General features: G+C 32.5%; 1 protein-coding gene across 37 annotated transcripts in view; it reads right to left on the bottom strand.

Moving 5' to 3' along the window:
- Positions 1-21748, bottom strand: part of PPIP5K2 (diphosphoinositol pentakisphosphate kinase 2) — a 77674-nt gene that overhangs the window by 10494 nt on the left and 45432 nt on the right. For 2 of the 37 annotated variants that reach the window (XM_065546606.2, XM_073993981.1), the window contains exons 20-31: positions 20030-20157; positions 19339-19453; positions 15564-15671; positions 15358-15474; positions 12937-13104; positions 10594-10714; positions 9743-9912; positions 8400-8472; positions 6683-6802; positions 5749-5811; positions 3895-3954; positions 2132-2272 (exon numbers count right to left, since the gene is read on the bottom strand). In XM_065546606.2, the coding sequence (XP_065402678.1) occupies positions 2132-2272; positions 3895-3954; positions 5749-5811; positions 6683-6802; positions 8400-8472; positions 9743-9912; positions 10594-10714; positions 12937-13104; positions 15358-15474; positions 15564-15671; positions 19339-19453; positions 20030-20157 (1384 nt within the window). Of the gene's footprint in view, positions 1-2131; positions 2273-3894; positions 4023-5748; positions 5812-6682; positions 6803-8399; positions 8473-9742; positions 9917-10593; positions 10715-12936; positions 13105-15357; positions 15475-15563; positions 15672-16419; positions 16465-19338; positions 19454-20029; positions 20158-21748 lie in introns of all 37 variants that reach the window. The other 35 variants (XM_065546611.2, XM_065546612.2, XM_073993987.1 and 32 more) reach the window with 27 other exon arrangements.

Below are 21748 nucleotides of genomic sequence, written 5' to 3'. Positions count from 1 at the left end.
ATCTTTCTGTGATTTTTTTCTTTAAATGGTAAAGCTGTTCTTAAGTGAAATCTTAAATTAAATAGACCAAAGCAGATACTCTGGTTGAAGCAGCCATGAAAGACACAAGTCCTAACTATTCAGCATCTTTCTCTTCCTCATGAAATGTCCACAGTCTCTTGGGAATACAGTTTGAAGACCAATGAACTAGATTATCTCTAAGGTTTATCCAATTCTATGAGCCACATTAAGTACATTTACTTTCTCATTTAGTTCTGTTAGTAACTAATTGCATGAAATTTTAAGAGAGCTAGAGGGACTGAGGTACAATTTGTATCCATGATATACAGAAAAGCTAATTAGAAATTAGCACAACCGGAACAAGAATCTAATATCCTTTGCTTCATTAATATCCTGCAGTAATATACTCTGATGAATTGAATTCACTAACCACAAAAATGAATCCATCAAAAGTATCACAAAACAAACCTTAAAATGTTATCTTTTTGTAAATATTCTACTAAAATTCTCCTTTCGTAACAAACACCTCCTTACTATTTTTATTACCTTCAAATCATTCACTGCAAGTCTTCTAAAATCTAAATAGTATTGATATCTACCCCTAAATTCTTATTTACTAATTAGAATAATTCTTTAATCTCTATTTTAAGATTTCAAATCCTTTCCCCAGGGAAGCAATGAAACATCATTAAGGGTGAAGGGGTAAACTAGAATTTATTCAGGTTCTCTACTGTATTCTGAGGTAACAGCATTGTCCATTCTATCAGGTTATAGAAAATATAAAAGGAGATGACCACCTTCATTTTCCTGACTCTGACCTTTACCACTTGGAGAAGTTATTTCATTTGGAGTATTATCAGTTCTAAGAATCGGACACATATATATGCAAATTTTAAAATTAAGACCTACTTCCTAAAACCATCCCTTAAGTGAAATACTTTAGAACACTCACCAATATACATCTCTATTACTGTTAATGATTGAAAGCTGGCCTCTACTACCAAAAATGGAAGAAAAGGGAAAGGTCACTACTTTGTATAAATGCAGGGGGTATCATTTAGACAGAATATAAAGAGAATAGAGCTCTCTAGAATTATACAATGTGGTGGCCCAGGAAAGAGGAGAGTGACGGTCAGACATAAAAGTGGCATTCATTCCGAGAGCTCTAATACCTCATTTTATTCTTGAGCAAAATTTATTTACAGCACTCAAAAAAAGAGGAATGATATACAAAGAAAGTTTGTCACTTTCTAAGATATGACTAGAATAGTAAGATTCTTAGCTCTAAGCAAAAAGCACTCTCTCCCAAAACTAATGCTTTCCAAACTGGAATTTCCAAAGTACTGAGGAATCCTACAGAGCTGAAAACGACAACTGGCAGCTGACTTCTCACACCTAAAAAGGAAGCCCTGAGCATTTCCCAAAATGATGTCCCTCAGAATAGTGCCATATGATATTTAATGTGTTACCAAAAAAGTGTTTTCTAAAAAATAAGTTTTGGAAAATCTGGGTTATACAGCCTTCTTTACAGAAGAACGTCAGCCTTTTATATGCTAATACAGCTATACCTCTCCAACAGGAGGCGGGATATAACATAATTTCTAAAACTTATTTAACCATGAACATCTTTCCTTCAAACACACAAATTAATCTCTTCAGAATGTTTTCTGAGATACACAATTTGAAAAACTGTTGTCCTAATTTGCTGTCTTTAGTTAAAAGCTCTTTCTACTTACCAAAGGTAGTCAGGAGATGAGTGTGTATGAATGGGTTAATGCGGACTGTTATTTTGCAGTTTTAAAAAACTTTGCTATAAAATTATATATAATAGGAATGTGAGATTTCTAGCAAACATAGTTTTAACAAAAGACCACAACCCTATATTTTGTTGACTTCTACTGCTTTTTTTTTTTTTTGGTAAGAAAAAAAGAATTTGGCAGAGAGTAAAAAAAAGAGCTACAGTTCACATTACACCAAAGAATTCCTAATAATGTCCCTTTATACTCCTTTGTCCCCTAAACTTCTACTCATTACCACTACCTGCTTTTATGTTTTCATAATTTCTGTTATATTCGGATAGTATGTAGTTGCCCAGCAACTAAATAATAACAATGAAAGAAAAATTTCCTACAAATTTCAGGGGTCTTCCGTGGAACATCAGATGATGGAGAAGCAATGGAAGCAAGAAATTCATCCACTTGCTTTAAAGATAGGGCATTATGAAGAGTTTCTAGAGGACAAATAGATGGCACCATGGAATACAATTCAAAGCCTAGAAGAGAAAAAAACCAAAAACAAAAAATAAAAGATGGATATTTTAAAAATCAGTAATTAAAAAGGAAGACTACTGTTTAGAACTGGACAGTTTAGGTCTTTTCAATCTATCACATGCAAACACACAATATCTCTGAAGTCATGACACCAGATGCTATGCAATATGGAGCTGGAACAAGATGTGACAAAGATTTCTTTTTAAATGTAATCATGTAGTATAGCATGCACACAATTTCATTCTATATTGGTAAAATCTAAGAATAATACTTTAAAAACCTAGGGAAAAAAAAACAAAGAAATACAAGTTTTCAGTTTTTATTTTTTGAAGTCAGGTCTATTCAGTGGGTGAATTAAGCTGATGCCACATGATGTATCCCTGATGCCAGGATGCTAACAGTAAGTTCTTGTTGAAAAATTATATAATTACTTGTGAATAATTTTTTTAGATACTTTTCCAGGCGTGCCAAGACCAATGACACTCTCTAGTATGAGCCCAAAACAACATTCATTCATTCATGCTGGAATAAAAATTCCAAAACGTATTTCACCTACCTTTACTGTATTAACACATAATTATATTACTAGGAATCACTGGCTGTGTAAAGTTAGGTCAAGTTAAAAGCAATACAAAATACAAATATGATCCTATTTTTAACAATGGCACAGAAATACAAAAATTTCATGAAACAACCATGCAAATATGTATTAATACCATCACTGAAACAAAAGCACTTAAATACACAGTTTATGTTTTCAAACAAATAGGATATAGGTTATTCACTTTTTTAAAAAAGAAAATTGCCTGTTTATTTAAACTTTATTCAACTGAATGGCTTTTAAAATTGCTTTCATATACTGTTAAAAATAACGAGTCTTTCTGCATCTACTCTTCTAAAAATCCAAACAAATTTCCCCCAGTTAAATACCTACAATACTCAAATAAAATTTTCTATCAAGTCAAATATCATTAAAAGTAAAAATTAACCTCAGACTGCAAGACTCTTTGCTTCAATAGGTGTGTGCTCATTTTTAAATTGACTGATGTTTGATTTATTTAAATATTGAAGGAAATATTGACTCAAGAACTGCCTAATTCTCAGTTAGAATAAGGAAACTTTGGTTAAAAGAGAATCTAATCTTCCTAGGAAGATAACCAAAGGACTTGCAAAACTGGTATGTCTGATTTTCAGGTACAAACCAAAGCATGACAGAACATTACACATACTTTGAAAACAAAAACAAAAACAAAACTATACCATAACAGCAGCTAAAGCACCTAAATTAAGCACTAAAGAAATTAGGCTTGCACAACTGTTACATTTTTTAGAAGTACAAGATTCATGCAAACGAGCGCAAATCCTTTCTTTGCATTACACTAAACTTAACGATGAGATCTTTTCTTCTTTCCTCACAAGGTTTATATATCTTTTATAGCAATTATTTTATTTCATTTGCCTGCTAGATTTTATAACAGGCAAATGACAATATAATTAAGTTCCTCTAGACTACATTTTTTTCCACTTATCTTTAGTAAACTTTCCTTTGATGCACAATGAAAGGGTTAGCGCAGCAATTTAAAAAGCCACCCTGCTGACATGTTTAGAAGCTATAAAAACATACCACTGGAGCCTAGAAATTCCACAGAGGAAACGGACCAGCACCTATAGAGGTGTAGGTGTTCTGCACAGAGGCCCAGAAAATAAGGTAAAGCACTGTCAGAAGGTACTTGTTTCACCATGTTCCTTGAACTAAAGATGAAGGGAGGGGTAAGTCCATGATATGTGTTAAAGATGGAAATAACATGAAAGTTAGGGGAAATAAAAAGTAAAAGGAAGAGTCAAATGACAATTCGTAAGACAGATAAGACAACACAGTATTAAAAAAGGAAAAAAGGAAACCTTAAAACTCAAAATAAATATTTGTAGAATTGAAAGGAATGCATCTCATATGCATTTATATGTGCGGAAAATCCACATTTTTTTAAAAAGAGCCTAAACCAAAGGAATATAAAATTACTCTATTTTCTATTAAAATTAACAGAAATATTTTTAATTTTTAAAACCTTCAGTTAAACACAGATTCTCCTAGATAATAATACCTCGAATACTGGTTTTAAACACATAGCATTCAGTACAAAAACTATGGTCTTAAACCTGCAATGTCTCTTCTTAGAATTTTTGTGGCTTCTGTTTTTCTTGTGACTTCTGTGTTTCTTCTAAGAGGTTCTTAGGCATGCGGGTTCTTTAGAAGCTGCAGCTGTATCAAATAAGAATCACTTTCTTCAAAAAGTAGCATTTAAACAGCTACAATGAAGGGAAAGTACATTAAGCTTTAAGGCTAAATTTTTACTTGTTGAGGATGAGATCTTCTTATTCCACCTTCAAGAATTATTAGTGCAATGTTATTTAGACGTGTTGTTAAAGGATCCAGAACGGGGAGAATGACCATAAACTTGTGTTGAATCCTTTAGCTTCATAAAAGTTTCTGAAAGATCTGACTTGAGTTTTTGAAAGACTTACTTGCAGTTAAAAAGAAAAAGAGTTCCAGGGATAAAAGTATCTTCATTCCATGTGTAATACAAGCAAAAATCTGTAAGTTTTCTTTTAAATTCTTTGATCCTGAATTATTGTAAAATGATCAGTAAATATTCCCTCTTGCTCCACAATATCAAGGTCTATGTTAGATGTCATAATGCTGCAATAATTCCTTTTACAAATAATGGTCATGAAAAACTTTCCTATTCAGCCAGAAAAATGGAATTTAACAGAATTGGGTTTCTAGATCTTAACTTAATCTTCCTCTTATTAGGAGCCCTCTAAATTTTAAGAAAAGCAGTGGTACTAAAAGGAATTGGTTGCTTGATAATAGCAAACCACATTGCTACACAAGAACAAAGTGAATGCTGGACAAAGTTTTCAGAGTGCTCCAGACCAAATAGGGTTTTGCTTTAGGAAAATAGCCAGGAACAGACGATGTTATACAGAGAAATATGCATCACCCGGTGCCCAAGAATTTTTCAAAGACACATCTTATTTTGGCTATTTGACATGGGTGACTCTATATATTTGTTTAACTATCTCAATAAAACAACCATATGATCAGAAAATTAGGAAGAAAAAAGTTATTGAGAATTAAGAAAAATTAAAGAATACTAATTGAAATTTAAAAATTTGTGTAGACTGATCATCTGAGAAATTAGAAGAAATTTTCAGGTGTTAATTTAGCATTAAAACTCATCATCATTGTGGTCATTTAAAAGTTTGATGAGTAATGTTAAATTGCTATATAAATTACAGCTGAAAAGGGAGCTAGACAGTATCAATAATTTGGGTGAATAACAAGTTGGAATTGTATGCCAATTGATAATAAGGATGAAGAAATGAATGATACTGTATACCCCACATTTTGAAATAAAATAAAAATAAAAAAGGGATGAAGCAGGGGAGTATCTTTTAAAATAAAAGCAAAACGTACCATTGGTTGGGTGTCGAGCAAATGAGATAGAAAACCTTTTAACAGCAGAACCGCGTGTGGCGTCTAAGAAAGAGAAAAACAGGTACCTGAAATTCGTAACAGCTACAAAAAGAAGAACACTTAAAAGAAAGAAGGGAAAAACAAATATATGAGGTTAGAAAGGTGGCATGCAGAAGGGACAATGACAGAAGGTAATAAGGCAAATATTGGTTAAAAGAAGTTAACTAGCTTGATGACAGAGGAAAAGTGTCAAATGAAATATACAAAAGAAAGAAAAGCAAGATGAGCTGGCAATTCTGGTAAATCCATGTTTTACTGTCTAAAATAAATGTGTTGATAAATGAGAAACTGTTTTAAATAAAGATGATCCTGAAAGAGCTAGAACCACTACTCTTAACAAAAGGGACACGCTTCCATGAGCCTCAAAACATTCTGAATATTAAAACTTAAGGTATATTAACAACATTAAGAGGATCTCCTTCAGCTAGGGATCCTAAAATATTCTCATCCTGTGTTTATTTTTATAAAAATATTGCCAATATAATATTGTCCTCTACTTATAAACATTCCACTCACTTTAATTAGCTCAATAAGTAAAATAAGTGTTAACAATAAATAAAAGTTTAAAAGATCAAAGAAACACTTGTTCTTTATAATATAGATTATAAATTATCTAAAAGAAGAATACACACAATACTATTTTCCATTTCAACAAACTTATTGTACAAGTACTCTAAACCTAACTACAATTAACTGTCTGATGAAACATGGATCCAAGTTGTAGGTAACAGAGAGCACTGATAGTCATTTAGGCAAAAGATGACAGGATTTCACTCGAATCAGTCAGTGGCCTTAGATTTGCCTTTGAGAAATACTGCTCATGGGTGTGTGCTTGGGTGTAGATATGAATCTGTGTGTGCATGTGTGCACATACCATCTATGCAGCCAGAAGAGGTCAGCTTTTTACGATGAGTACGAGCATAATCCTGTAGGTTAGGTGCGCTTGAAGAACCCCCGAGCACCGAGGTGCTAAACAGGCCCGCACAGTGAGACCCTGATGGGAGTTAGAGAAAATACATACACAACGGGTGTTCTTCCATTCACATTGGGAATTCATGCAGCATGCAATTAACATGGCTCTTACCACATATAAGGCAACTTTTGGAAGTGCCTTGAACAGGCTCACAATATTCTTGTAATTTCCTAATGATGTCAGTTTTAATACAATACTTCTAAACACCACTATCATTTATCATAGGTACAAATGGGGTAATTTAACATTGGACAAAATGTTATCTTTGAGAAAAAAAAATATGTCCATACAATAATTAGACATATACATCCTAAAGTATTAAAAACACTGCCATAAAAATAACTTAGGACAAGAAAGAACTCTGTTAATCAATTCCCAAGGGCAAGCCATATTTAAAAAAAAAAAAAACCAAAAAAAAAACCAAAAACCTCTCCTAGCACAAATTAAGTCATATAAAATCAGTATTTTTAATGTATATTTATAAATGACAAATCTTTCCTGATGCCCCTGAATTAAGAATTACTACTCTTTCTTATGAAATAAAGTATATCAAAATTTATTTATTTGTGAGAAGACCAGGTTCTTTTCAGTCATTCAAGGCCTAAATCACTTTAAATACTTAACAAATGACTTAATATCTTAATTAATAAGACCCCCAATGAAAAACATTACTAGCAAATAAAAGAGTCAGTATAAACTGATACTCAATTTGTAGCAAAAGTTTTTACATCCAAATAACACTTTTATCACTGGGGAAGGATTAAATAAATTTCTATCAAATATACTATGATACATCAATAAGAAGGAGTAATATATAAATTTCTATAAATATACTGTGAGAATATTAAAAACTATCAGTACAAGCTATATGAAATTAACTAAAGAGAGATCCTCAAGTATGTAGGCATCAACACAGTTCATACACTTAGTACAGAGATCACAGTACATACATAAACTTACAATGAGATCTGTTTATGCCTTTATTAAACCTATCAGGACAACTATTTACAGAAAATAATATGCCACTATCTCATAGTTTATCAACCATGAGCTTTAAACCAAATGACTTTAGAAAGGTCTTTTCCAATGTTGCTTTGAGTGTTAGCAAAGAACCAATTATGTTCTATAGGTTAATAAAGACTGAGAGTGCCACTGTGCATTAGTTTTGCTTGGTTTTCCTTATGAGCTTCTCAAAGGAAAATTAATATATTCATATTTGGTGAAGTATTCCATACTTTAAAAATATTTTTAGTCAGAAAAATGGAAAGTTCCTTTCTGCATGCAATAGCATCTTTTCATCTTTATCAACTGGGAAAATGACATTTCCTTCATAAATTAACTTACAGAGTACAAGATTAAAAACTAGCATTGGCAAGTTAACTAAGTGGTTATCACTGCAGGCATTCAAAAGGGTTATGCAACAAAACTGAATGCTATCTCTTCTTCATTTTATCAAAACTATATTTTGAGTTATGCAACTCAACATTTCTGAATTAGTACACATCAAATAAAAACTACAGCATAGCATTTGGTCATGCTTTCACCAAAGAGTTTTACATGTGTGCACAATAGTGAGTTTAAGAAGGGTATGGAACACAATTTCCTTTACACCACATACCTACAGTAGGATTCTGTTTCTGTTCCACAAGAGTTCTCGGTGTTCGCAGGTAATTAGCATTTTCAGATACAACCTGCATAAGGAATCCAAAGTAAATGAAGTAAAACAGTAAAATCAATTAAGAAGTCCATACTTCATATGCAGCCTGTTCCAGACAGACAAAGGTTAATAAGCTGTATGATAAATATTAGTAGAAATACATAAAACATGAAAGATCATGCAAGATCCCCTTTTGAAGGGAGTCCATTTCATGAGGTCCTTGCAATGAAGTGGTGCGAAGCAGGCATTCAGAATGAAACATCATGTATGAAACAAGACAGATGAAAAGAAGCAATTAAGAGATTGATATAATTTCACTGTTAAAAGAAGCCAAATGCCCACTCTTAAACAGCTCCTGTATTTGAAGGGGGAAAAAACAACTACAAACAAAAGAAAGGGCAGACAGAGACTCTTGAGATCACCATACAATTATTGATCCATGCATGGGCTTTATCAGAGTAACCTTTAAATATTCACAGCCTTAATGGATACCATAATCCCTTTTCCTATAATCAAATGCATTATATTTCCAAAAGGAAATTGCTGAAATTATCAGAAACCTCATGTGTGACAGTAGACCTTCCAACATAATAGAAATCATGTATATTTTAAGTTTCCAAATGTCATCACGGAAAGTCCTTCTGAAGTCATTTTATTTTGACACATATTGTTGATGGACACATATGCAATTGTTCCCTCTTAAAGAGAACATTAAAATACTATACAGTCCAAAGAAAAACAGACTGTATGTATTCCTTAAATTAGATACTTCCAAATAATAGAATAATAAGGAAGAAAATTATCAATATTTGATATATTCTGCTAATTAAAACTGGGCCACATAAATTCTGGTATTTTCAAAAATGTTTACATTCTCAGCAAATTCCAAATTGAATCTAATTTTTTCAAATATGGAAGAAAATCTTAATACATTTTCTTACAATCAAATTACATAATTTGTTTCTGAAAGTTTTAAAAGACAAGTCAAAAAGAAAGATTTCTTTCATTTTTAAATAATTTTGTTAACAAGGTAAAATTCCAGGAGAATAACATTTATTGATTGTTTTTAAAATCCTGGATATTTGGAACCTTCTCAGTAAAAATACTAAACACATGCCATAGAAGTGATTTCTTTCCCTTGAATATTGGCAGATAATCATAAGTATTTTTAAATGAACTCAAAATTAAAAAACCGAAGGATTTACTCTGATGTGAAATACAAGGGATTAGATGTCCTCAAAGACAGCTGTTTGTTGCTCTGAATGCAGGGAGGAAAAATGTTTAATGAAGTAAAGTTTAAAAACCTGTTGCCATGAGCCAAAAATACTGGATGTGAAAGCCAATGATTTGGGGGAGACAGGGGAAGAAGTGATTTGTTCCCCTGATCTGCGTCTTCGACGCCCAGTACCCACACCACTGGTATAATGCAGCCAGGTACCAGTACCCTCTGGGCTAGACACACTCAGGGGGCTCTCTTCCTGGAAGTGAGAAAGGGGGCAAAAAAAAAAAAAAAAAAAAAAAAAAGCAGAGCATGCAAAGTTAGATACAACAGAGCCAAATGATCAGAAAGAAAAAAAAATACAGTTTGTTTGTATTTGCTTATTAATTTTTAAAAAAAACTATTAAACAGCAATTTGGGAGCCAAATATTTCACTATTTGAGAATTTGATAGGAATGACTAATAAATCTAATTGCATGTGATAACAATTATGGAAATATTCTATTACATTAAAAGACATAAAATACTTATACTGCTTCATAATTGTCCCTTCCCTGTTAAAACTGGAAATATTTTAGTAAGTTTCTTTTTTAGCAACTTTTAAAATATAAAGGTTTTCTGCTTAATTTTAGATATTCAAAGATTTTGTCCTATTTTGGGTGAATTTTTCAACCCAAGGCACTAAAGAATTGTGCAAAGGGTCAAAGGGATTTCAAGATACATAACTTAGAAAACTAAATCTGTCTGCCTGACATATTTAAAAAGTTCAGAGATCATAAGATGGACTCAAATTGCACCTGTTTATACTTTCAAGCTATCTATTTGCCCCCTCCAGAGATTATTTACAGATTTAGTAGGCAAAACATGCAGCAAACATTCTCATTATACATGTTTGCATGTTCAGGTTTCAGAGAGTGAGGACAGAGTAAAATCTACTTGCACAAAATGAAGAGAACAGTCTTTTTCTCTGTGTGTCTTTTGGAAGTACAAACTTCTGATATCCATGGAGATGATGGACGCTGGAAAAAGTCTTCAAGATTTTACTTGAGTAATTTACCTTATGGAAGTAAAAGTTTAGCATGGCATAGAAATAATCTCTTGAAATCAACTAAGTATTTATGAGAAAAAGGTTTATAAATGTGTTTTGCATTTTAAAGATTAACGAGGACAGTGCTTTTGTTAGAGGTTTTATAAATATAGATAAGTGGCAAAATGAAGATTTACAATACATTTTGCTGTATTCAGTGTTATACAGGCTTTTTGGAGGGCAGAGGAGAGGCTTTAATGGTGAAATTCTGAATAATTTGATTAACTATAGATTGCTTATTCAATAACACATCAAAATCACTGCACTCACACAAATAGTAGTATAGGTTATATTAATTAACATAGCTTATGTCCCAAATTTTCTGAAACTAAGGATACTTGAACATAATCCCAGATTTTTCATTTTTTCCATTAAGTTATAATAGTACAAATAATTCCAAGTTCTATAATTGTTAAACACCCTCTTTTATAACCATCTTCTTTTGTAACTAAAATATCACATTCAAGGGAACCTTAATGACTATATAATTTCCATTATAAAGTTATAAGGATCTACTTTATGGACAGATTTTTGCCTATACAAAATTGTCAAACTGGAGCACATATACTTTTGAACTTTGAGAATCATAAAACACATATATTTGCATAATTTGGGGCTGTAGAAATGAGCACAATTCTTTTTGTTGTTTTTATTCTCACCTATCAAATGCTAAAAAATGTTATACCTAATTCTTCAGGCTTGGCATATTTAAATAATTTTTTTTTAAGTTGATGGTTATATCTTAATTTCTTCCTTTACACATACATATATATATGTGTGTATATATGTATGTTTGTTTGTTTATTTTATTTTTGAGACAGAGTCTCGCTCTGGCTGCAGTGCAGTCAGGGGCAATCTCGGCTGACTGCAACCTCCACCTCACAGGTTCAAATGGTTCTTCTGTCTCAGCCTCCGAGTAGTTGGGATTACAGGCCCACATCACCACGCCCAGCTAATTTTTATATTTTCAGTAGAGACAGGGTTTCACCATGTTGGTCAGGCTGCTCTCGAACTCCTGACCTCAGGTGATCCAGCCACCTCGGCCTCCCGTAGTGCTGAGTTTACGAGCCACTATGCCAGGCCCCTCTTCCTTTACACTTTTACTAGAGCATTTAGAAAACAGGTATAAGCACTGACCTCAATCAGTGTTGGGAGAATCATCCTGCGGAAAATAGAGATAACCTCAAATACAACTTATTTAAAGTATTAAAAATGTATACAGGTGCTAAAGCTTTATTTAACAAGCTTCATTCTAACTGTTCAACTTTCCTCTTAAATGTTACTTTATTAATTATTTAAATGTTCTCCTATTAGAGAGCATAATAATTATTTTAGCCTATTTATAGATCTTAATATAAAGGTAAAATTTTCAATTATATTATCAAATATTCAAATTCCTACATAGACTTTGCAATTAGGCAAACAATTTGGAATTTCATTTTTTTACCTATAGTATCACTTGAATCAGTTATTGCTAAAGCATCTCCAGCAAATGCTGTCCACTTTTTTTTTTTTTTTTTGAGATGAAGTCTTGGAGTCTTGCTCTGTTGCTCAGGCTGGAGTGCAGTGGTGTGATCTCGGCTCACTGCAAGCTCCGCCTCCTGGGTTCACATCATTCTCCTGCCTCAGCCTCCCGAGCAGCTGGTACTACAGGTGCCGCCACCACACCAGGCTAAGTTTTTGTATATTTAGTGGAGACGGCGTTTCACCATGTTAGCCAGGATGGTCTCAATCTCCTGACCTCGTAATCCACCTGCCTCGGCCTCACAAAGTGCTGGGATTACAGGCATGAGCCACTGTGCCCGGCCTGCTCTCTACTTTTAACTAAAATTATTCTTGATTCATTAAATCAGGCTTTTAAAAAAATGTCTTTATTGAAGATTAACCTAATGTAAATATTCCTAATATAACAAGACAAAAAAAAGCATTCATTTTTCAAGTTCCTAGAAACAGCTTATTTTATATTTGCATTCTTTTTTATGAAAACTATATGTAAAGCTCAACATTCTAAAACTAATCTATTGTTGAACTGCCTCTATATTTTTTGTAATTTATTTAAAAAATAGATTAAATAACATTTAAAAATTTGCTGGTTTCTCAAGCTCCACAATTAAAGCTGTATTTTCTTTTCTGCTTTATTAAAATATAGTTAGTTTATTTTATGAAAAATGTGTTCTGATACATATACTTACATCATTTGTAGCCATCTTCCTAGATCTTGGAAGTGGAGACTTCCTGTGTATATGAATTGGCTCTGATACCATTGGTTTAAACAATATCACAGCTCGATCAACCTCATCTCTTTTAGAAGTATGTGGTTCATCATCATTATCAGTTTTAAAAGGTCTCCTGCCTTCATTCTGTGAGCAAAGAATATAAAACACTTCTATTCAGATTTAAGAAATATCTTCTGATGAACAGATTCAACTACCACTGGTAGAGGTACTTGAAATACATATACAAGTTTGTTTACCCAGATGAATGAACATTAACTGAACTCTTCTAACAGCTGAGTATTATGCTGTGTACTATGAGGGAAAAGGCAGAGTCTCTGAGTTCAAAAATACATACACTCTATGGAGAAATTAAACAGTAAAATGGCAATTAAAAAAACCACATAAGACAAAGTGTTTAATTACATTTCATCAAGTGCAAGAATAAACAAACAATAATAATAAATGACAGAAAGAAATAATAGAGATGAGCTTTGTTATATAGGAGTCTCATCATCCTAAGCACGAACTAAACAGCATTTGTATTTATAAATTTTAGACTATTTAAATATATTCCAAATATTTCTAATAAATGTGATAACTGCATTAAAAGTAACTATCATTCAATGACTCATTGAGCATTTACTAAGTGTATACCGTGTGCCATGAATTATACTAAAACATCCAACTGTAAGACAATGCAGGCCGGGAGTGGTGGCTCACGCCTGTAATCCCAGCACTTTGGGAGGCTGAGGTGGGCAGATCACGAGGTCAGGAGATCGAGACCATCCTGGCTAACACAGTGAAACCCCATTTCCACTAAAAATACAAAAAATTAGCCGGGCGTGCTGACGGGTGCCTGTAGTCCCAGCAACTCGGGAGGCTGAGGTAGGAGAATGGCGTGAACCCAGGAGGCGGAGCTTGCAGTGACCGGAGATCGTGCCACGGCACTCCAGCCTGGGAGACAGCCAGACTCTGTGTCAGAAAAAAAAAAAAAAAAAGACAATGCATATATTAGGCCACAGTAATACAGTAAAACACATATTTCAAAGCAGTAAAAATGGACAAACTAAAACTAAATGCAACTACATTGCTGAATCTCCTAAACATAATATTGGCCAAAAGAAAATAAGCTGAGTCCATAAAAACCCTCATCAAATTAAGGGTTACAGAGAATAAAAAGGTACTTTTTAAATCAAATAAGGGATATCTAAAACTTGAAGGGATCATTACAGTTAATAATAAAACACTCAAAGATAAGAATGTCCACTATCACTAAATCTATTCATCATTCATAGATGATGTTATGATCATATACATAAAAAATCCAAATGACTCTAAGGGTAAATTATTAGAATGAATAACAGTATATATTAAGTTATACATTTGCTACTTATAAAATTTTTATACAAAACTGAGTTAAAATTTAATATGACAACAAAAAATGAAATTTAAATAAATCATAAAAGAAATTTAAATTTATCATAAATAAATTTATGATAGCATAAAAAACTATAAAGGAACTAGGAATTAATCTGACAAAGATGGTATAAGACAATTATTTGGTGCAAAAGTAATTGTGGTTTTTGCTATTATGTTTAATGAAAAAAATCATGATTTTATCAAAAAATATATAGTTAAATAAATTCAGAAATATACCAAGTCCTTAGACTAGAAGACCCAATACTGAAAAAGTATCATTTTTTTCCCCAAATTGATCTGCAGAGTAATGGTAATCTCAACCAAAATCTCAAAGAGTCTTTTCAGGATATTATAAAATGATTATAAAATTTATATGAAAATGCATGAAACATGAAATATTCAATATAATCTTTAAGAACAACAAGGCTGGAGGAATTATGTACTCAATATCAATATTTATTATAAAGCTATAATAATTAAGACTGTGGTACTGGTAGAGAGAGAAACAAACAGAGTAATCAAGTAAGACTAAAAGTTCAGAAACCAACCAATCAAAATACACATACAATACATGTCTGCAGTATCATGTGTAGTACTATAGGCAGCAGAAAAAAGATGAACTCTTGAATCTATGATACTGGGGCTTAGTTATTCATAGAGCAAAGACAACAAAACTGGACTGCACATCACATGTACCATATCCAAAAAAGTCAATTTCAGTGAATTAAAGGTTTAAGGTTATCCATTCTAAACACGGCCTTAAAATTCAAACAATCTAAACAAAATATAAAATTCCTAAGTATTCCAATATGCATAAAAGTGTTGTCTATACAAATCACACTTTAAAAAATTTAAGCCATCTTCCTACTTAGTATTGAAATAAGAATTATTTATAGTACATTATAAAAATCTCTTATAGAAACCTCATGAAAATCTAGAACCACAGTAACTAAGCACTGAGAGTTCCACCTTCGTTACCTCTCTGGAAGCTGGTCTATATCCGTAGCCAGATGGTAAATTTTTGTCTTCTTCACAACCTTTGGCTCCTGGACTAAAGTGTAATTCAACATGAAAGCGTTCCTCTGAGGAAAGATCCTAAGAAATATGAAAGAACATTTTCAAAATGAGAAACTTTAAGCTCTTTATTTATGTCTGGTAAAACACAAATCAAGAGCTCTGTTTACCTTATTAGGATCCTCATAAAGCATGATAACAATCTGAGTCATGTAGTTGAGCTCATTGACAACATTTAAATAATCCATAGCTCTTTTCCACTGTTCATCCTTTGATTCCTGAACAAAAGATACATGTGGTAAGCATTTTCTCAAACTGTTACTTGAAAGTCACTTTATTGTCACTATGGTAGCTTGTTTAATCCTAGTGATACCACATAAAGTGAATACTTACTATATGCACAATTTTTAAAAATAATTCCACTACATTTAAAAATCTTACTAACTTATTTAAGCTTGTTTTGGTAAAATATGTCTAAACTCTCTACAAGTTTGAGTATCCCTAACTTGAAAATTCAAAATCCAAAACGCTCCAAAATTCAAAACTTTTTGAGCACTAACATGACACTCGAAGGAAATACTCATTGGAGAATTTCGGGTTTTCAAATTAGGCATGCTAAACCAGTGCAAATATTCCAAAATCCAAAAACAATTCTAAATTCCAAAAAACTTCTGGTCTCAAGCATTTCAGATAAGAGATAGTCAACTTATATTAGAAGTTCTAGTAGTAACCTTTTTTTAACTGCTTATACAAAATGAAAAATAAAGAATTTCTTGAAATATGACAAACACTACTGAATTCTGAGGGTAAGAGACAGTTTTTAACTTTGTTCAGTTCCAAAGTACCTAGTATAGTATCATGTTTCATAACCACAGAATACTATCCTATAACAGGAATGCTATTTTTTCCCACCATCATATATAGTTCATGTATGCGATATAAGCCTATCGATAAATATCCCTATTACACTGAAGTGATATTCAAAAATCAGCAGAAGGAGGCATATGCAAATTCTATTGATCTTACCATCTCCTTCACCATTCCTCCATCTTCATTCTTAGAATCATTGGTCTTTAAACATGTAATCATAGAGCATCAGAACTGAAAAGGATCTTAGAGAACATGTACTACAAGCATTCAAAGTAGAAAATTATATCTGAAAAGGCAAAACTACTCAAAGTCTATAGTCAACAATTAACAGGATCTACTTAAATTATATGTACATCACAGATAAATTTCCTTTGCTGTATACTATGTAATTACATTACAAATATATAAAAGCACAACATTTCCTTTTTGTATACACTAAGAGTATACAATATTAAGAACTTTAGTACAGGATGCATCTTGTTTTAAAAGCAAATTATAAGACCACACATTGTATGTTTTTTAAAATTCAGCATGTATTTTATTTCTATTTTAGACATTACACATTCCATGTGTATGTGTGTGTGCACATGCATGTGTGCAAGTTTAGGAGGTAATATGTGAAAAGATGTATTTTTTTCAAAATTGATAAGGGAAAACATAAATTAGCATTACTGAGCTTCACTAAATGTAAAGTTAGCACAAATGATGAGTTTAAATACTGAAAATTTTCATTAGGTGAAGAGATAATTGATCTTGTGATTTTGTGATACTCCAGTATTAAGAACACCATTTAATGTCTAACTCAGTGTTGCAGTTATAGATTTTGCTAGGTCTTCTCTAATAAATAGATAAAATTAAGTAATATTTAGTAGTAACTTCCAGAACATAATTAATATGTAAGAAGACACAAAAATGTTTTTTTAAATTAAGGCCCCATTACACATATTCCTGAAATCTTGTTTATAATCTTAGTTCCTTAACAAACTTTACAAATAATTCTACAGAAAGATTTTACCCAGTCCATTCTGAATAATTAAAAATTACAACTGGTAATACACGGAGTAAGATTTTAATTATATTACTTACAGATTCTTATAAGGATAATAAGAGTTGGGATAATGAAAACAAAACATTTTGGTATAGACTTCAATTTTCACCTTAGTAAATACATGTAATTATTTTTCCCCCTGGAAGCACTGATTTTTAAAATAATGAAGTTGTTCAGTTTTTGTTTTAGAAATGAAGCCTGAATTCAATATATGCCCAACAAACTCTAGATCCACAGCCACCACCCTAGTCTAAATGACATCTTTTTGGACCACTGTACTAATTTCCTAACTGGTTTCCTCATACCCACTTTCACCTATCTACTGTCCACACAACAACCAAAGTCACCCACTTCCCTGCTTAAAACCTTTCAATGGCTTCCCAATCCACTTAGAATACAAGGCACTGGCTCTTCAACCACATCTGCTGTCATTTTATCCAATACTTACTGCTATTCTCCAACCACAGGCTTTCTATCAGTTCCTATATTATTCATGTTCTTTATACCCTCTATATATGTCAAAAAGGACCATGTAAGAGATGTATCTCTCCTCCTCACAAACAATTCCATCAACACTACTGTTTATACAAGCTTTTGCCTTGCTAATTAAGGGTCATTTTTTTTCCCCACTAATCCACATACTTATGCAAGGATGTCACTTTGCTATTCCTTAGTGGGACAAAGAAGAAACAAAAAACCAGAAGAAATAACATATGGGTTTGGAATTTTAATTGGAATAGAACTTTGAAACAGCCTTAGGATAACTATGATAATAATTACTCTCAAGGACCAGTAATAAGATTGATTAGGAAACAGATATACACCAAATTATCATTACATATTTCACTGCCCTTCTTTTAAAAGTACATAAGAAAACAAAATTGAATTTTCTTTTATAGATCACTTTCTATACAGACGTGCATATATTCATACGCACAGAAAAATAAAGAAACATTCTTATCTTTTGGCTAGTTTAGAGATGACTGATTTAGATGAGATTCTGGACTTCAAGTAGTATTACCCTATTACAGCATGGCACTGAACGGAGTGGGTGGCACTGAGGGAGAAGTTAAGTGAGTTTTGTATGCAGGAAGAATATGAATTACTGTGGCAAATGGGTATCACCGTAGCAGATTTTGTGTTTTCCAAAGATGGCTGACATATGCATTCAATTCTACATACTCTTCGTACAATTGACAGAGACACTCAGCCCATCTAGTGCTGTGGGTTGTTTCCTCTCCTTCTAAACCTGGATGAACCTCTGTGATTGCCTCAACCAAGAGAGCTCAGCAGAAGTGATGCTATGGTTTTAGAAGTTAGGTCATAAAAATGCCATGCACTTGCACCTTGGAAGCTCACTCCTGGAACTCACTCCTGGAACTCAGGTGCAACATTTTGAGGAAGCAGGCCACGTGAAGAGGCCAGATGTAGGTGTTCTGGTTGATAACCGCAGCTGAGGTCCCAGCAGACAGCCAACATGAAGCACCAAACATGAGAGAAAACTCTTGAGATTGAGACCCAGCCACTGTCTGACCACAACCTCATGAGACTCTAAGTGAAACTTCATAACTGATCCTAGTCAACATTCTAAACTGTATGAGATAAAAATGAAATGACTGCGGTTGTTTTAAGCCACTAAGTCTTGGTATGTCATTACATAATAGTAGATAACAGTAGATAGTACGTAATAGTAGGTAAGTGGCACAACGTCTAACCAAACACCAAGTCCCATCAATTCTGACCCCTAAATGACTCAAATTCATCAGGCTTCTCTTTACTGCCATCCGTCTATAAAATCACCTAAAATAATTTATATTATTGTTTGCTTGAATGTATCTTCTCTGAAGAGAACATCTTTATCCCTAACATCTAGCAAAATGCTTGGTATATAGTAGTCCCCTGAAAGACGACATTAAGTAGTAACACTTAAGGATGAAATACTAAAATTTCACAGTAAAAATAGCAGTCAGTGATTTAATTACAAAATTAAATATATTTGTTAGACTGATGTAACTTATTCTACTTACATTGCATAAGGCACCATAGCGAAGAATAGACAGCAAAGAATGTACATGACTTTCACTAGTAAAATATAATCTAGTACGAACATGACGTTCAGGAGAAAGAACACCTCTAGAATACCTAAAATTAAAAGCAGACAGTGTTCAAACATAACCACATAATCAAAAACTCGCTAAATATTGAAATTATTTTCCAAAATTAAATTTAATTTCACTAGAAGTAAAAGACCATAAAAATCTATTATTCTTCCAATCACAATAGAGAATTTATGTTAGTACATATTCTTCTAACATGACACAAACTATAACTAACTAGGACCTCTGAGAGTAGTCAAAGAATAGACTTAATATTAGTCAAGTACACTGTAAATAGGTTATTTTATGTCTTTTAGTAGCAATGACAGAGGTTATAGACCTAAAGATGATCACAGACATTAATGCTGCTAAATGGGGTACACATTGATGATCCCATGTGAACGATGACCTATATTCCCTTTTCCCCACTCACCTTAGTTTTCTCTAAATTGGAACCAAAAATAACTTTGGTTGGAAGTTAATAGAAATATCTAGGTAATAGTATTTTCACAGTATGCCAATGACACACTTCTTACTTCATAGGATCATCAAAGTGTAATTGAAATTTGAAGTATGCAGAAATAGATGCCTAGAGATTTAAATAACCAGTACAGTTTCTTACACAGGATGAAGTTTATTTACAGTGTCATCATCTTGTGTCCTCTGAAGGTCTGAGCGAATTTTTCTAACCAGAGGAGTACAGTAGCCTTTGGCAATCTCCAGTTTTTCAGCTTTAGTTATACCATATTCCTGAGCAAAAAATACTTGACATTAGAAAAAGGATATAATGACAAAGTACTCTAAAAAAATACACTCCTAAATTAGTCTAGTGAGAGACAAATATTTTATCAAGCCTTTTTTGAACGTTGGATAACTCCAAGTTTGCATTTTTTGCAACTGCAAATGTATGATTTTCAAACTATTAAGTATAATTGGAAGGATTTTGTGGTGGAACTGAACAAAAGCCAGTAATTTCTAAAGGAGGAGAATGAATGGGTGAATGTAATTTTTATGACTAGTATTCACTAAATCAGAGGTTTTAAATGTAAAAACAACCCTAAAAGAAAGGTGGATTAAGGACACAAACACTAAAGCACAATATGTAATAAATATATGAAAAAAATTAAACCTTGAGATTTCTGTCTTTCCAAATGTCAAAGATTTAAAAGACTAACACGTTCTTCAAAAGCCTTTGGCCAATATTTTTAAAGTTTTAACTGGTAGTGAGCAAAGATTCCATGAAATTATCAAATTTAATGACATAATCATTATGGGTTAATTGGATTTGTAAGGAATTAACACAATGTGAAGTGTCCAGAAAACATGGCAATTTTAAGAGTAATTGCAATGAAAATTATAGTTCAAAGCAGTAGAAGAGGAGAAAGGAAGAAGGCAGAAAAGTAGGGGTAGAATGGAAGAGAGGGAGAAAAGGGAAGAGGGAAGAAACACACATACCTTCTCTCTCCAAGTTCATTTTAGGATATCTCAACTTAAAGGCTATTTTCTGCTACCAGATACCTCCAGAAAGATTCACATGGAATAACATCAGTATAGACAATAGATCTCAAAACTGCCTAATAAAGAAAATGCTGACTGATTACAGATGAAAGACCTATGAAAACAGAACTTCCTGGGGGTGATTTACCTTAAACTAAAGCTAAGGTGGTTCAATAATCTTGCCAATGTAGGTGACTATATAGTGAATATGCAACTGTGTATTTACGTGTAAATGAAAGAAAAATGTTGGAATTACAAAATCATCAGGGAAGTACTTTTTTTAAAATTTGTTATTAGCAAGGTGTGAGGAAACGGATTTTCACACACTGTTGGTCTGGGTAAAAACTGATTAAAAATTTCTGGAGCTACAGAAATGGTCTTGAGTGGATGGAAAGACGTGTAAAGAGAGTGAAACACATTTCAAAAGTCTAGATTTCCAAATACAAGTTGATTAAATAAATTATTCTTACATTCACACCACTCAGCCATCGGGAATAATAATGCATATTAGCTTTATTGGCATGGAAAGAAGTTCTTTATGCTAAATGAAGGAAAAAATTAGGTTGTAAAATAGTATGCTTTTTCTGATTCAGTTTTCATAAAGAATGTATTTTCTATATATATGCATTTATGGAAAAAATTATATGTAAATGAATTTAAGGAAAGAGGCCTTTAAAAATATTCCAAAACATTGATATGTTTTTCTTTTGTTGGTAATGTTGTAGTAATTTTTTTGCTTTATTTGTATTTTCTAGTTTTATTACAAAGATATATTACTTTTATAATCAAGAAATCTCTCTCTTCAAAACAGTGACATATTTTGCTCATCTGCCTCTATCAACTA

The sequence above is a fragment of the Macaca fascicularis genome, chromosome 6 (genome assembly GCF_037993035.2).
Source record: "Macaca fascicularis isolate 582-1 chromosome 6, T2T-MFA8v1.1".
In the NCBI taxonomy this organism is placed as follows: Eukaryota; Metazoa; Chordata; class Mammalia; order Primates; family Cercopithecidae; genus Macaca; species Macaca fascicularis.
The sequence above is the reverse complement of the archived record's forward strand: the minus strand, read 5'-3'. Positions and strand labels throughout refer to the sequence as shown.